This window comes from Telmatherina bonti (assembly GCF_933228915.1).
Source record: "Telmatherina bonti genome assembly, chromosome: 17".
Taxonomy (NCBI): domain Eukaryota; kingdom Metazoa; phylum Chordata; class Actinopteri; order Atheriniformes; family Telmatherinidae; genus Telmatherina; species Telmatherina bonti.
This window is the reverse complement of record NC_136615.1, coordinates 2,892,960-2,908,715: the sequence shown is the minus strand read 5'-3', so window position 1 is coordinate 2,908,715 and position 15,756 is coordinate 2,892,960. Positions and strand designations below refer to the sequence as shown.

The 15,756-nt window shown below is 39.9% G+C and overlaps 1 protein-coding gene across 1 annotated transcript; it reads left to right on the top strand.

Annotated features, from left to right (window-relative positions):
* Window positions 1-14,219: 14,219 nt before the first annotated feature.
* LOC306768568 (uncharacterized protein F54H12.2-like) lies at window positions 14,220-15,461 on the top strand (the record flags this gene model as incomplete). The annotated part of the gene is made up of 1 exon (XM_079256976.1): window positions 14,220-15,461. One exon carries the CDS (start codon window positions 14,220-14,222, stop codon window positions 15,459-15,461), a length of 1,242 nt encoding a protein of 413 aa, XP_079113102.1.
* Window positions 15,462-15,756: the final 295 nt, after the last annotated feature.

Below are 15,756 nucleotides of genomic sequence, written 5' to 3'. Positions count from 1 at the left end.
GGAGTAAACACGTTTACAGCAGAAATAAACACGTTTACAGCAGACATAGACATGTTTACAGCAGAAATAAACGTGTTTACAGCATAAATAAACATGTTTACAGCAGAAATAAACACATTTACAGCAGAAAAAACATGTTTACAGCAGGAATGAACCTGTTTACAGCAGAAAAAAAGACGTTTACAGCAGAAATAAACACGTTTACAGCAGAAATAAACATGTTTACAGCAGAAAAAAACACATTCACAGATGAAATAAACATGTTTACAGCAGAAATAAGCACTTGTACAGCAGAAATAAACATGTTTACAGCAGGAATAAACACGTTTACAGCAGGAATAAACACGTTTACAGCAGAAATAAACACGTTTACAGCAGAAATAAACACGTTTACAACAGGAGTGAACACGTTTACAGCAGAAATAAACACGTTTACAGCAGAAATAAACACGGTTCCATAAGGAGTAAACATGTTTACAGCAGGAATAAAACTGTTTACAGCAGAAGAAAGAGGTTTACAGCAGAAATAAACACGTTTACAGCAGAAATAAACATGTTTACAGCAGAAATAAACATGTTTACAGCAGAAATTAACACGTTTACAGCAGAAATAAACACATTTACAGCAGAAATAAACATGTTTACAGCAGAAATTAACACGTTTACAGCAGAAATAAACACGTTTACAGCAGAAATAAATATATTCACAGCAGAAATAAACATGTTTACAGCAGAAATAAACATGTTTACAGCAGAAATAAACATGTTTACAGCAGGAAAAAACACGTTTACAGCCGAAATAAACATGTTCACAGCAGAAATAAACATGTTTACAGAAGGAAAAACCACGTTTAGAGCAGGAATAAACACGTTTACAGCAGAAATAAACACGGTTCCATCAGGAGTAAACGTGTTTACAGCAGGAGTAAACACGTTTACAGCAGAAATAAACACGTTTACAGCAGAAATAAACATGTTTACAGCAGAAAAAAACACATTCACAGATGAAATAAACATGTTTACAGCAGAAATAAGCACTTGTACAGCAGAAATAAACATGTTTACAGCAGGAATAAACACGTTTACAGCAGGAATAAACACGTTTACAGCAGAAATAAACACGTTTACAGCAGAAATAAACACGTTTACAACAGGAGTGAACACGTTTACAGCAGAAATAAACACGTTTACAGCAGAAATAAACACGGTTCCATAAGGAGTAAACATGTTTACAGCAGGAATAAAACTGTTTACAGCAGAAGAAAGAGGTTTACAGCAGAAATAAACACGTTTACAGCAGAAATAAACATGTTTACAGCAGAAATAAACATGTTTACAGCAGAAATTAACACGTTTACAGCAGAAATAAACACATTTACAGCAGAAATAAACATGTTTACAGCAGAAATTAACACGTTTACAGCAGAAATAAACACGTTTACAGCAGAAATAAATATATTCACAGCAGAAATAAACATGTTTACAGCAGAAATAAACATGTTTACAGCAGAAATAAACATGTTTACAGCAGGAAAAAACACGTTTACAGCCGAAATAAACATGTTCACAGCAGAAATAAACATGTTTACAGAAGGAAAAACCACGTTTAGAGCAGGAATAAACACGTTTACAGCAGAAATAAACACGGTTCCATCAGGAGTAAACGTGTTTACAGCAGGAGTAAACACGTTTACAGCAGAAATAAACACGTTTACAGCAGAAATAAACATGTTTAAAGCAGGAGTAAACACGTTTACAGCAGGAATAAACACGTTTACAGCAGGAATAAACACGTTTACAGCAGAAATAAACACGTTTATAGCAGAAATAAACACGGTTCCATCAGGAGTAAACATGTTTACAGCAGGAGTAAACACGTTTACAGCAGAAATAAACACGTTTACAGCAGAAATAAACACGTTTACAGCAGGAGTAAACACGTTTACAGAAGAAATAAACATGTTTACAGCAGGAATAAACACATTTACAGCAGAAATAAACACGTTTACAGCAGAGATAAACCTGTTTACAGCAGGAATAAACCTGTTTACAGCAGAAAAAAGACGTTTACAGCAGAAATAAACACGTTTACAGCAGAAATAAACATGTTTACAGCAGAAATAAACACGTTTAGAGCAGAAATAAACACATTTACAGCAGAAATAAACATGTTTACAGCAGAAATTAACACGTTTACAGCAGAAATAAATATATTCACAGCAGAAATAAACATGTTTACAGCAGAAATAAACATGTTTACAGCAGAAATAAACATGTTTACAGCAGAAATAAACATGTTTACAGCAGGAAAAAACACGTTTACAGCCGAAATAAACATGTTCACAGCAGAAATAAACATGTTCACAGAAGGAAAAACCACGTTTAGATCAGGAATAAACACGTTTACAGCAGAAATAAACACGGTTCCATCAGGAGTAACCGTGTTTACAGCAGGAGTAAACACGTTTACAGCAGAAATAAACATGTTTACAGAAGGAAAAACCACGTTTAGAGCAGGAATAAACACGTTTACAGCAGAAATAAACACGGTTCCATCAGGAGTAAACGTGTTTACAGCAGGAGTAAACACGTTTACAGCAGAAATAAACACGTTTACAGCAGAAATAAACATGTTTACAGCAGGAGAAAACACGTTTACAGCAGGAATAAACACATTTACAGCAGAAATAAACACGTTTACAGCAGAGATAAACCTGTTTACAGCAGGAATAAACCTATTTACAGCAGAAAAAAGACGTTTACAGCAGAAATAAACACGTTTACATCAGGAATAAATACATTTACAGCAGAAATAAACACGTTTACAGCAGAAATAAACACGTTTACAGCAGAAATAAACACGTTTACAGCAGAAATAAACATGTTTACAGCAGGAATAAACATGTTTACAGCAGAAATAAACATGTTTACAGCAGGAATAAACATGTTTACAGCAAAAATAAACACGTTTACAGCAGAAATAAACACATTTACAGCAGAAATAAACACGTTTACAGCAGAAGTAAACATGTTTACAGCAGAAATAAACACGTTTACAGCAGGAATAAACACGTTTACAGCAGAAATAAACACGTCTATAGCAGAAATAAACACATTTACAGCAGAAATAAACATGTTTACAGCAGAAAAAACATGTTTACAGCAGGAATGAACCTGTTTAAAGCAGAAAAAAATACGTTTACAGCAGAAATAAACACGTTTACAGCAGAAATAAACATGTTTATAGCAGAAATAAACACATTCACAGATGAAATAAACATGTTTACAGCAGAAATAAGCACTTGTACAGCAGAAATAAACATGTTTACAGCAGGAATAAACACGTTTACAGCAGAAATAAACACGTTTATAGCAGAAATAAACACGGTTCCATCAGGAGTAAACATGTTTACAGCAGGAGTAAACACGTTTACAGCAGAAATAAACACGTTTACAGCAGAAATAAACACGTTTACAGCAGGAGTAAACACGTTTACTGCAGAAATAAACATGTTTACAGCAGGAATAAACACATTTACAGCAGAAATAAACACGTTTACAGCAGAGATAAACCTGTTTACAGCAGGAATAAACCTGTTTACAGCAGAAAAAAGACGTTTACAGCAGAAATAAACACGTTTACAGCAGAAATAAACATGTTTACAGCAGAAATAAACACGTTTAGAGCAGAAATAAACACATTTACAGCAGAAATAAACATGTTTACAGCAGAAATTAACACGTTTACAGCAGAAATAAATATATTCACAGCAGAAATAAACATGTTTACAGCAGAAATAAACACATTTACAGCAGAAATAAACATGTTTACAGCAGAAATAAACATGTTTACAGCAGGAAAAAACACGTTTACAGCCGAAATAAACATGTTCACAGCAGAAATAAACATGTTTACAGAAGGAAAAACCACGTTTAGAGCAGGAATAAACACGTTTACAGCAGAAATAAACACGGTTCCATCAGGAGTAAACGTGTTTACAGCAGGAGTAAACACGTTTACAGCAGAAATAAACATGTTTACAGAAGGAAAAACCACGTTTAGAGCAGGAATAAACACGTTTACAGCAGAAATAAACACGGTTCCATCAGGAGTAAACGTGTTTACAGCAGGAGTAAACACGTTTACAGCAGAAATAAACACGTTTACAGCAGAAATAAACATGTTTACAGCAGGAGTAAACACGTTTACAGCAGGAATAAACACGTTTACAGCAGAGATAAACCTGTTTACAGCAGGAATAAACCTATTTACAGCAGAAAAAAGACGTTTACAGCAGAAATAAACACGTTTACAGCAGGAATAAATACATTTACAGCAGAAATAAACACGTTTACAGCAGGAGTAAACACATTTACAGCAGAAATAAACACATTTACAGCAGAAATAAACACGTTTACAGCAGAAATAAACATGTTTACAGCAGGAATAAACATGTTTACAGCAGAAATAAACATGTTTACAGCAGGAATAAACATGTTTACAGCAGAAGTAAACATGTTTACAGCAGAAATAAACACGTTTACAGCAGGAATAAACACGTTTATAGCAGAAATAAACATGTTTACAGCAGAAATAAACATGTTTACAGCAGGAATAAACACATTTACAGCAGAAATAAACACGTTTACAGCAGAAATAAACACGTTTATAGCAGAAATAAACACATTTACAGCAGAAATAAACATGTTTACAGCAGAAAAAACATGTTTACAGCAGGAATGAACCTGTTTAAAGCAGAAAAAAAGACGTTTACAGCAGAAATAAACACGTTTACAGCAGAAATAAGCACTTGTACAGCAGAAATAAACATGTTTACAGCAGGAATTAACACGTTTACAGCAGGAATAAACACGTTTACAGCAGAAATAAACACGTTTACAACAGGAGTAAAGACGTTTACAGCAGAAATAAACACGTTTACAGCAGAAATAAACACGGTTCCATAAGGAGTAAACATGTTTACAGCAGGAATAAACCTGTTTACAGCAGAAAAAAGACGTTTACAGCAGAAATAAACACGTTTACAACAGGAGTAAACATGTTTACAGCAGAAATAAACACATTTACAGCAGAAATAAACACGTTTACAGCAGAAATAAACACGTTTACAGCAGAAATAAACACGTGTACAGCAGAAATAAACACATGTACAGCAGAAATAAACACATTTACAGCAGAAATAAACACATTTACAGCAGAAATAAACACGTTTACAGCAGAGATAAACCTGTTTACAGCAGGAATAAACCTATTTACAGCAGAAAAAAGACGTTTACAGCAGAAATAAACACGTTTACAGCAGGAATAAATACATTTACAGCAGAAATAAACACGTTTACAGCAGGAGTAAACACATTTACAGCAGAAATAAACACGTTTACAGCAGAAATGAACACGTTTACAGCAGAAATGAACACGTTTACAGCAGAAATAAACATGTTTACAGCAGGAATAAACATGTTTACAGCAGAAATAAACATGTTTACAGCAGGAATAAACATGTTTACTGCAAAAATAAACACGTTTACAGCAGAAATAAACACATTTACAGCAGAAATAAACATGTTCACAGCAGAAATAAACATGTTTACAGAAGGAAAAAACACGTTTACAGCAGGAGTAAACACGTTTACAGCAGAAATAAACACGTTTACAGCAGAAGTAAACATGTTTACAGCAGAAATAAACACGTTTACAGCAGGAATAAACACGTTTATAGCAGAAATAAACATGTTTACAGCAGAAATAAACATGTTTACAGCAGGAATAAACACATTTACAGCAGAAATAAACACGTTTACAGCAGAAATAAACACATTTACAGCAGAAATAAACATGTTTACAGCAGAAAAAACATGTTTACAGCAGGAATGAACCTGTTTAAAGCAGAAAAAAAGACGTTTACAGCAGAAATAAACACGTTTACAGCAGAAATAAACATGTTTACAGCAGAAATAAACACATTCACAGATGAAATAAACATGTTTACAGCAGAAATAAGCACTTGTACAGTAGAAATAAACATGTTTACAGCAGGAATAAACACGTTTACAGCAGGAATAAACAGTTTACAGCAGAAATAAACACGTTTACAGCAGAAATAAACACGTTTACAACAGGAGTAAACACGTTTACAGCAGAAATAAACACGTTTACAGCAGAAATAAACACGGTTCCATAAGGAGTAAACATGTTTACAGCAGGAATAAACCTGTTTACAGCAGAAAAAAGACGTTTACAGCAGAAATAAACACGTTTACAGCAGAAATAAACACGTTTACAACAGGAGTAAACATGTTTACAGCAGAAATAAACACATTTACAGCAGAAATAAACACGTTTACAGCAGAAATAAACACGTTTACAGCAGAAATAAACACGTTTACAGCAGAAATAAACACGTGTACAGCAGAAATAAACACATGTACAGCAGAAATAAACACATTTACAGCAGAAATAAACACGTTTACAGCAGAAATAAACACGTTTGTATCAGAAATAAACATGTTTACAGCAGAAATAAACATGTTTACAGCAGGAATAAATACATTTACAGCAGAAATAAATACGTTTACAGCAGAAATAAACACATGTACAGCAGAAATAAACACATTTACAGCAGGAGTAAACACGTTTACAGCAGAAATAAACACGTTTACAGCAGAAATAAACACGTTTACAGCAGGAGTAAACACGTTTACAGCATAAATAAACATGTTTACAGCAGGAATAAACACATTTACAGCAGAAATAAACACGTTTACAGCAGAGATAAACCTGTTTACAGCAGGAATAAACCTGTTTACAGCAGAAAAAAGACGTTTACAGCAGAAAAAAACACGTTTACAGCAGAAATAAACATGTTTACAGCAGAAATAAACACATTTACAGCAGAAATAAACATGTTTACAGCAGAAATTAACACGTTTACAGCAGAAATAAACACGTTTACAGCAGAAATAAACATATTCACAGCAGAAATAAACATGTTTACAGCAGAAATAAACACATTTACAGCAGAAATAAACATGTTTACAGCAGAAATAAACATGTTTACAGCAGGAAAAAACACGTTTACAGCAGAAATAAACACATGTACAGCAGAAATAAACACATTTACAGCAGAAATAAACACGTTTACAGCAGAAATAAACACGTTTACAGCAGAAATAAACACGTTTGTATCAGAAATAAACATGTTTACAGCAGAAATAAACATGTTTACAGCAGGAATAAATACATTTACAGCAGAAATAAATACGTTTACAGCAGGAGTAAACACATTTACAGCAGAAATAAACACGTTTACAGCAGGAATAAACACGTTTACAGCAGAAATAAACACGTTTATAGCAGAAATAAACACGGTTCCATCAGGAGTAAACATGTTTACAGCAGGAGTAAACACGTTTACAGCAGAAATAAACACGTTTACAGCAGGAATAAACACATTTACAGCAGAAATAAACACGTTTACAGCAGAGATAAACCTGTTTACAGCAGGAATAAACCTGTTTACAGCAGAAAAAAGACGTTTACAGCAGAAATAAACACGTTTACAGCAGAAATAAACATGTTTACAGCAGAAATAAACACGTGTACAGCAGAAATAAACACATTTACAGCAGAAATAAACATGTTTACAGCAGAAATTAACACGTTTACAGCAGAAATAAACACGTTTACAGCAGAAATAAATATATTCACAGCAGAAATAAACATGTTTACAGCAGAAATAAACACATTTACAGCAGAAATAAACATGTTTACAGCAGAAATAAACATGTTTACAGCAGGAAAAAACACGTTTACAGCCGAAATAAACATGTTCACAGCAGAAATAAACATGTTTACAGAAGGAAAAACCACGTTTAGAGCAGGAATAAACACGTTTACAGCAGAAATAAACACGTTTACAGCAGAAATAAACATGTTTACAGCAGGAGTAAACACGTTTACAGCAGGAAAAAACACGTTTACAGCCGAAATAAACATGTTCACAGCAGAAATAAACATGTTTACAGAAGGAAAAACCACGTTTAGAGCAGGAATAAACACGTTTACAGCAGAAATAAACACGGTTCCATCAGGAGAAAACGTATTTACAGCAGGAGTAAACACGTTTACAGCAGAAATAAACACGTTTACAGCAGAAATAAACATGTTTACAGCAGGAGTAAACACGTTTACAGCAGGAATAAACACATTTACAGCAGAAATAAACACGTTTACAGCAGAGATAAACCTGTTTACAGCAGAAATAAACACGTTTACAGCAGGAATAAATACATTTACAGCAGAAATAAACACGTTTACAGCAGGAGTAAACACATTTACAGCAGAAATAAACACGTTTACAGCAGAAATAAACACGTTTACAGCAGAAATAAACATGTTTACAGCAGGAATAAACATGTTTACAGCAGAAATAAACATGTTTACAGCAGGAATAAACATGTTTACAGCAAAAATAAACACGTTTACAGCAGAAATAAACCTATTTACAGCAGAAAAAAGACGTTTACAGCAGAAATAAACACGTTTACAGCAGGAATAAATACATTTACAGCAGAAATAAACACGTTTACAGCAGGAGTAAAGACGTTTACAGCAGAAATAAACACGTTAATAAAGAAGGGACCCACTTTATGTCAAAAATGATTTATGACCCCCTGTCATCCAATGAGAAGCTGCCACGTCACAAGTGGGCGTGGCTTAGTGAACCGGAAGCCCCTCCCCTTTGTGATCCAATGAGAAGCTGCCACGTCACAAGTGGGCGTGGCTTAACGATCCGGAAGCCCCTCCCCTTTGTGATCCAATGAGAAGCTGCCACGTCACGAGTAGGCGTATCTTAATGAACCGGAAGTCCCGCCCCCTCAGTGATCCAATCAGCGTGTGCCACGTCATAAGTAGGCGTATCTTAATGAACCGGAAGTCCCTCCCCCCTCTGTGACCCAATCAGCGTGTGCCACGTCATAAGTGGGCGTAACTTGGGTGAGGGGCGGTCCCTGGACCACGTGATGTCCGGAAGTGACATATGTCCGTACGTCATCTCCCTCCTCCCAGGCGTGGCTCTAAAAGTGACGTCATCCGTGGGCGGTCCCTGGACCACGTGATGTCCGGAAGTGACGTCCCTCCTCCCAGGCGTGGCTCTAAAAGTGACGTCATCCGTGGGCGGTCCCTGGACCACGTGATGTCCGGAAGTGAGGTCATCCGGCGGCGGTCCCTAGACCACGTGATGTCCGGAAATGACGTATGTCCGTACGTCATACCTGGGCGGACATGTCTTCTGGACGTACGGCATGCCTGGACGGTGTGCCTGGACATGCCCGGACATGTCTTCTGGACGTACGTCATGCCTGGGCGGTGTGCCTGGACATGTTAGGGGCATGTCCGAACGAGTCTAGAGGTATAAAGAGGGGTCCGGGGGGGGGGGAAAAAAAGAACCCTTACTTACTTACTGGGGTAGAAAAGGAAAAGAAAAAAGAAATGGAGCAACAGAGAAGAGAATCAGCTCTTTGGACCTGCAATATGGCAAATGAAGAGAATCGAATCAGACTGAATGCTACACCGCCGCCGTCTGTGATTAGCGAAACGGCAGTGACCGTCTATGAGGACAACGGTTTAATTCCTCGAGCTCCTGCAAAAAGTACTGTGTATGTCCAGCGGGTCCAGCAGCGTTCATTCAAATCTCTGCGGGATGAATGGTCTCTTGCTGCATACGGAGTGCGTGGAAGCTGGGGATATTATTTCAAGTATGAAACCGGTGAGCTCTGCCTGTACCAGGCGTGCGATGGAGAAAGTTTTGGGCCTTTAGCGAATGTCGCTTCACTGACATCAGGAGACTGGGCTGTCTTAAAAATGGTGGTGCCGCGCAGCAGCTCAGAGATTGAGCGGGATTCTCTGGTAGAAGAAGAAGCAGAAGAAAAAGAAGAGGATGATCAGGCATTCGCTACTCCAGCCAAACGATCGAGAAGGGAATTATTTACAGAGAGCCAAAGAATCCCTCGTTACAGCGCTATATGGCAGTCAAAAACCAGCGCCTCAAGTCGGTGGTTCTTCCGAGCCAGCTTCCGCTCCTCCGGGGAGCGCATGGGTCAAGAGGACTTTGTTTTGGAGTCTTTTAATTCAGAATGCGGTGTTTTTAGACCGGTGTTAGTTTTGCCGAGCGAATCCTGGGTGAGCAAGGTGGAAGAAATGAAGGACAAGTTTGACTCCCTTTTCCGCGAGTGTCGAAATTGGAAAGACACATTAGCGGTGAAAAAAACCTTATTTTTGTAGACCACGCCCCTTTTTGCTTTTCCAATCTTTTCTCATTGGACCTTCGATGTGTGCTGGAGGAAGCCCCCCCCCCTTAGCATGATATAAGTAGACCGCATGAATGTACGTCAACACTGTTGAACCAAGATGCCAACCCTGCGCCAGAGACGTCTGACAACCATGCTCTTGAAGCCGACCTCTGCAGCCACCGCGAATGACATCGGTGATGGGGTGGAGAGTCCTCCAGAGGCGGTCCTGTCGAGCGAGATGGAGCACCAGCAGCCGCACCAGCCCTCCTCCGCGGAGGAGTCGAGGGGCGCATTGGAGGATTCAGTCTCCACGGATGAGGGGTATGAGGACTCCCAGCAGGCGGGGTCTCTGGCTACGTGGCTGACCGAGTCAGTACTCACACCGCCGACTTCCCCGACCCCGTCCGAGGGGAGCACGAATGGCAACGATGATGAGCCGGACGGATGGGTGTTTTCATCCTTCATTAAAGTTGTGAAAACAGCGGTACTCCATCTGCTCACGATGACCCTTCACAAGTTTCGACGAGCTAACTGCTACGGTTGCGAGATCAATCATCCTAGCCAGAGAGAGCATCCTTGTCTAGAGGCGGTGGAGGACGACTACTACCGAGACAACTTTCACGGCATCATACGAGGGCTATGCACTCCTCGTTTTATTCCAGCCATCCAGCATCTGTTGACCCTTCGCAACATTAATTCCGATGACGGCAGAGTAAAAACTGCAGCGGAGACTATTTTATACGAACTGAGATCGGTGAAGAAGATTGAGGACCTTTACAGCATGTTAGACGATCTGATTGAGCAGGATCCTGTTAAAATAGGACAGCTCTTAATGCTGAGTGAGTATTGGAAAAGTTAATAAAGAAGGCGGAAAAATATGGGAAATTACTGGAGGAAACTAACTAAATATGCGGAGGAGTGTGTCATTGACTACTGTCTGATGGATGTTTTGGAGCGAGTCATCGAAAACAGAGTTTTAACTCAAAAAGGTGCGGAGAAGTTTACCGTAAAGTTAGAAACTCAAAGACTGGAAAACATTTTACACCAAGTCCGCTCTCACTCGATCCTGACACCCTGGGAGACGATTGTACAATGTACCGTGTGTATCGATGCATCTGGGATGTCAGAGACATTTGAAAACATTGTTAGGGAATGGACAAGAGTTTGTGTTGTTGTATCACCTATTCATTTATTTACACTTTATGCTCTGTTTGTCGATGTGATGTGTTACTGTGTGAAAAACAATCTGAGTGTAAATATCACGTCTGAATTGAAAAGTTTGCAACGTATTATTCATAGTCACTTGGAAGACGCCATTATAGAGCAAGTCTTCACCATCATTTATTCTTAGGTTTTTATTATTATGATGTTGAATGAAAAAAAAAAATAAAATAAAGAAATGGCATAAAAGAAGAGCTCTCATGACTTTTTCTTTTATTCAGTAAAAACTTAGAGGACAGGATGGTTAAGGAGAAAAGGATCATGAAAAAAGTGTATTACAACCCTGAACATCCAGGCAGCTTCGGAGGAATAGATCGACTTAGACGGGGCGTGCAAGATGAAACGGGCGAAAAAGTCGGAATTGATAATGTCAGAGATTTTCTATCCAAACAAGACGCTTACACTCTGCATAAACCTGCCAGAATCCATTTTACCAGAAATATCGTTTTTGTCCCACGGGCTTTGAACCAATTTCAAGCAGATCTTTGCGATATGCGTGCCTTAGCCGAACATAACGACAATTTTAATTATTTATTAACGGTCATAGATGTGTTTTCAAAAAAGGCTTTCGTACGTGTCTTGAAGAAGAAAACAGCGGTGGAGGTGGTGAGAGCTTTCGAATCCGTATTTGAAGAAAGCGGCGTACCTAAAAAGTTACAGACGGATTCTGGTAAAGAATTTTTCAACAAAAGTTTCAGAGTTTTGTTGAAGAAACACGGAATTACACATTTTGCCACAGCTAGCGACCTCAAAGCATCGGTGGTTGAACGATTCAATCGCACTTTGAAAGGAAGAATGTGGAAATATTTCACCGCCAACAACACCAAACGTTACATAGACGTCCTGCAAGATTTGGTGAAAAGTTATAACCACAGCTATCACCAAAGTATAAAGATGACCCCCATGCAGGTGACTGATGAGACCGCCTCTCAAGTCTTTCGAAACCTGTACGGAGCAAGGTATGTTACAAAGGCTAGCAAGATGAAATTCAAGAAGGGAGATCTGGTTAGAATATCAAAGCTGCGAGGAGTGTTTGATAAAAAATATGAGCAGAGCTTTACGGATGAGGTTTTCTCGGTAGCAGAGTGCATTCCACGCACCCCGCCCGTGTACAAACTCCAAGATTACGACGGAGAGTCCATCGACGGGTCCTTTTATGAAGCCGAGCTGCAGAAAGTAAAGATTGGTAAAGACAGAACGTATCAGGTAGAGGAGGTTTTAAAACGGCGAACGATCGGGGGTGAAAAACAAGTTTTAGTACGCTGGAAAAACTGGCCGGAGAAATTCAACAGCTGGGTTAAAACCTCGGACCTAACGAATGCGTAAAAACCTGCGTACGTTGAGGTTCAAGCATTCAGCAATATGGATCTATTACATCAAGACGGATTTTACGTGACGCTGCCGTCCAACTCTAGTAAGGACGTGTTTAAAGATAACACGAGTTCCAGCTATACTGTTGATTTAGCAAAACCCATTGAGCTGAGCGGCGAGTGGCTCGTGGGTCTGTGCGAGATCGTCTACCCGCACACGTGGTATAATCTCCAACCGGACGCAGCATTTTTCGAGCTCATGAAAGTATCGGAAGATGAACAGACGGAAAAAGGTTCTGGAAAATCACAAACGCAAACGTTGGTGAGCGTAAAATTTAGCCGAGGAGGGTATTACGCACGGCAAAAAGAGCTGCTGGATCAGATTCAGCCTGCCTTAAGAAGATACATGCCCACGGCGAACGTTTCATACAATGCTGTGACAAAGTGTGTCGATTTTAAAGGCGACGGTCAATATAAAATCCGTGCTTACAGGCCCTTAGCATACATGCTAGGCTTAAAAGCGAATGATTGGTGGACTATCTCCAACCGCTCTTCTCCTCACCCCAGCGACCTGAGAACTGGGATATATAACTTTTTTGTCTACACCGATCTTATTCAGTACCAAGCGGTGGGGGACAGTTACGTACCGCTACTGGCTGTCGTGAATGTTAGCGGGGAATACGGGGACATTGTGAGCATTAGATATAATACAGTGCATTACGCGCGCGTCTCGAAAAGTTACGTGAAAAGCATACGGATAGAAATAAAGACTGATCGTGACAGACCCGTAAACTTTGTGTACGGAAAGAGCATAGTGAAGCTGCACTTTAAACCGGCTGCGTCAAATAAATAAAGATGGCTCTGAGACAAGATCCTCATCGTTTCGTAAATTATTATGAGGGTCAAGTAGGGGGATCCCTACCCGGTTTTTACGGAGCGCCTGTGATGTACGGCCGCGGAGTAGGATCCATTTTTTCCAAACTGTTCCGTTTCGTTACCCCTCTGTTTAAAAAAGGTTTCGCCATAGCCAAGCCTCATCTAAAATCAGCGGCAAAGAACATAGCTAGCGACGTGGTGAGCCACACAATGGGGAAAATTATGAATCCCGCTAATCAGGAGGGATCAGGTGGGATCATGGTCCTCTCGCGCAGACCGAAGAGACGTCCTCCGGGTGAGCGTTTGCGCACCGCTAAAAAACGCAAAGCTCCCGCCAGGAGAAAATCAGTCGCTGCCGGCAGAGCCCGAGAGAGGAAGGTCGCTCGGAGCACGGACATATTTTAAAAAAATTAAAAAATAATTTTTCACGTAGTCATGGCTCTTTTACATCAGAAATCATCGGAGTGCACCCTTTCTGAATTAGATTTATTTTCGGCCCCGATGACGCAGCTGTCTATAGAGGATAAAACCTACACTGAAATTTCTCCTCTTTCAGCCATTACAGACGGCGGTCCTATTGAGTTTTTTATTCCCGGTGATGGGGAGAAATATTTGGATTTAAATGACACTTTACTTCATCTACGGCTTCGGATTACTAACGCGGATCACACCGTTCTGGCTGACGACGCTCAGGTGGGGCTCATCAATTACGCTCTGAATACGATCTTCAGCCAATGCGACGTCATCCTCGGGGATAGACTGATTTCGCAGAGCAGCGCAACGCATCCTTACCGCTCCATGATTGAAACTTTGCTGAACTTCTCAGAGGACACGCTCAAGAGTCAATTTTCAGCGGGGCTTTTCATGAAAGATACAGCCGGGGCTATTGACTCCATCGTCACAAATAACGGACCGAACAGGGGTTTAAATCAGAGAGCGGCCCTCACAGCGAATTCCAGCGAGCTGCATCTGCTCGGGGCCCTCCACGGAGACATATTTTTCTGCGAAAGACTGCTTTTGAACTCGGTGGATTTGAGGATAAAATTGACCAGAGCCAGCGACCATTTCTGTCTCACAGCAGCCAGGGACTCCACTTTCCGTCTGAAAATCTTGGGGGCCTCCCTGTTTGTCAAAAAAGTAGCCGTTTCCCCCGCTGTGCGGCTAGGTCATTCTGCGGCCTTACTGAAAGGTCACGCCCTCTACCCCATCCAGAGAGTTACGGTGAAAACTTATTCTATTCCGGAAAATTCCAGAATTTCTAACCAGGAGAATCTGTTTCTGGGGGCCGTGCCAAAATACGTGGTGCTGGGGATGGTACACCACGAGGCATTCACAGGAAGAAGAGATCTTTCCCCGTTTAATTTCATCCATAACGACGTGGAATATTTAGCCTTATGCCAGGACGGCCGACAGGTTCCCGCCAAGGCCTTCCAGCCTCAATTCAACCAGGGAATCTCGGTCAGGGAGTTTTACAACATGTTTATAGCCACGGGGAGACATCTTAAAGATTTACCGCTGAGCATCGACCGAACTGAATTTAATCAGGGCTACTCATTGTTTGTCTTTAATCTGAACGCCACCGAGGACAGCGACGCCCTGTCACCCATCTCCAGCGGTAGTCTGAGGCTGGAAATGAGATTCAGGGTGCCTCTTCCGCACACGACGACTTTGATTGTGTACGCCTGCTACGACTCTATTCTGGAGATCAACTCAAAAAGACAGGTGCTGGTGGATTATTATTAAAACTGAAAAAACAAAAACAGAATGAATAACCATCAGCTGGAGAGTCTTTTGCAGCGCATGCTGGGGAAAAATTTATTTTGCGGCGTGTGGGCCTCCGACCAATTACATTCGTTGAGTAGCGAGCTTCAGCCACCCTGCTATTTTATAGTCAACACGCATCCTTCGCATAAACCCGGAGAGCACTGGCTTAGTCTTACCCTGGAGGCGGATGGAACGTCGACTTTTTTTGACTCTTACGGTTTCAGTCCCACATTTTTTCACTACCCAGCCAGCATTCTGCAGTTTTTGGAAGACC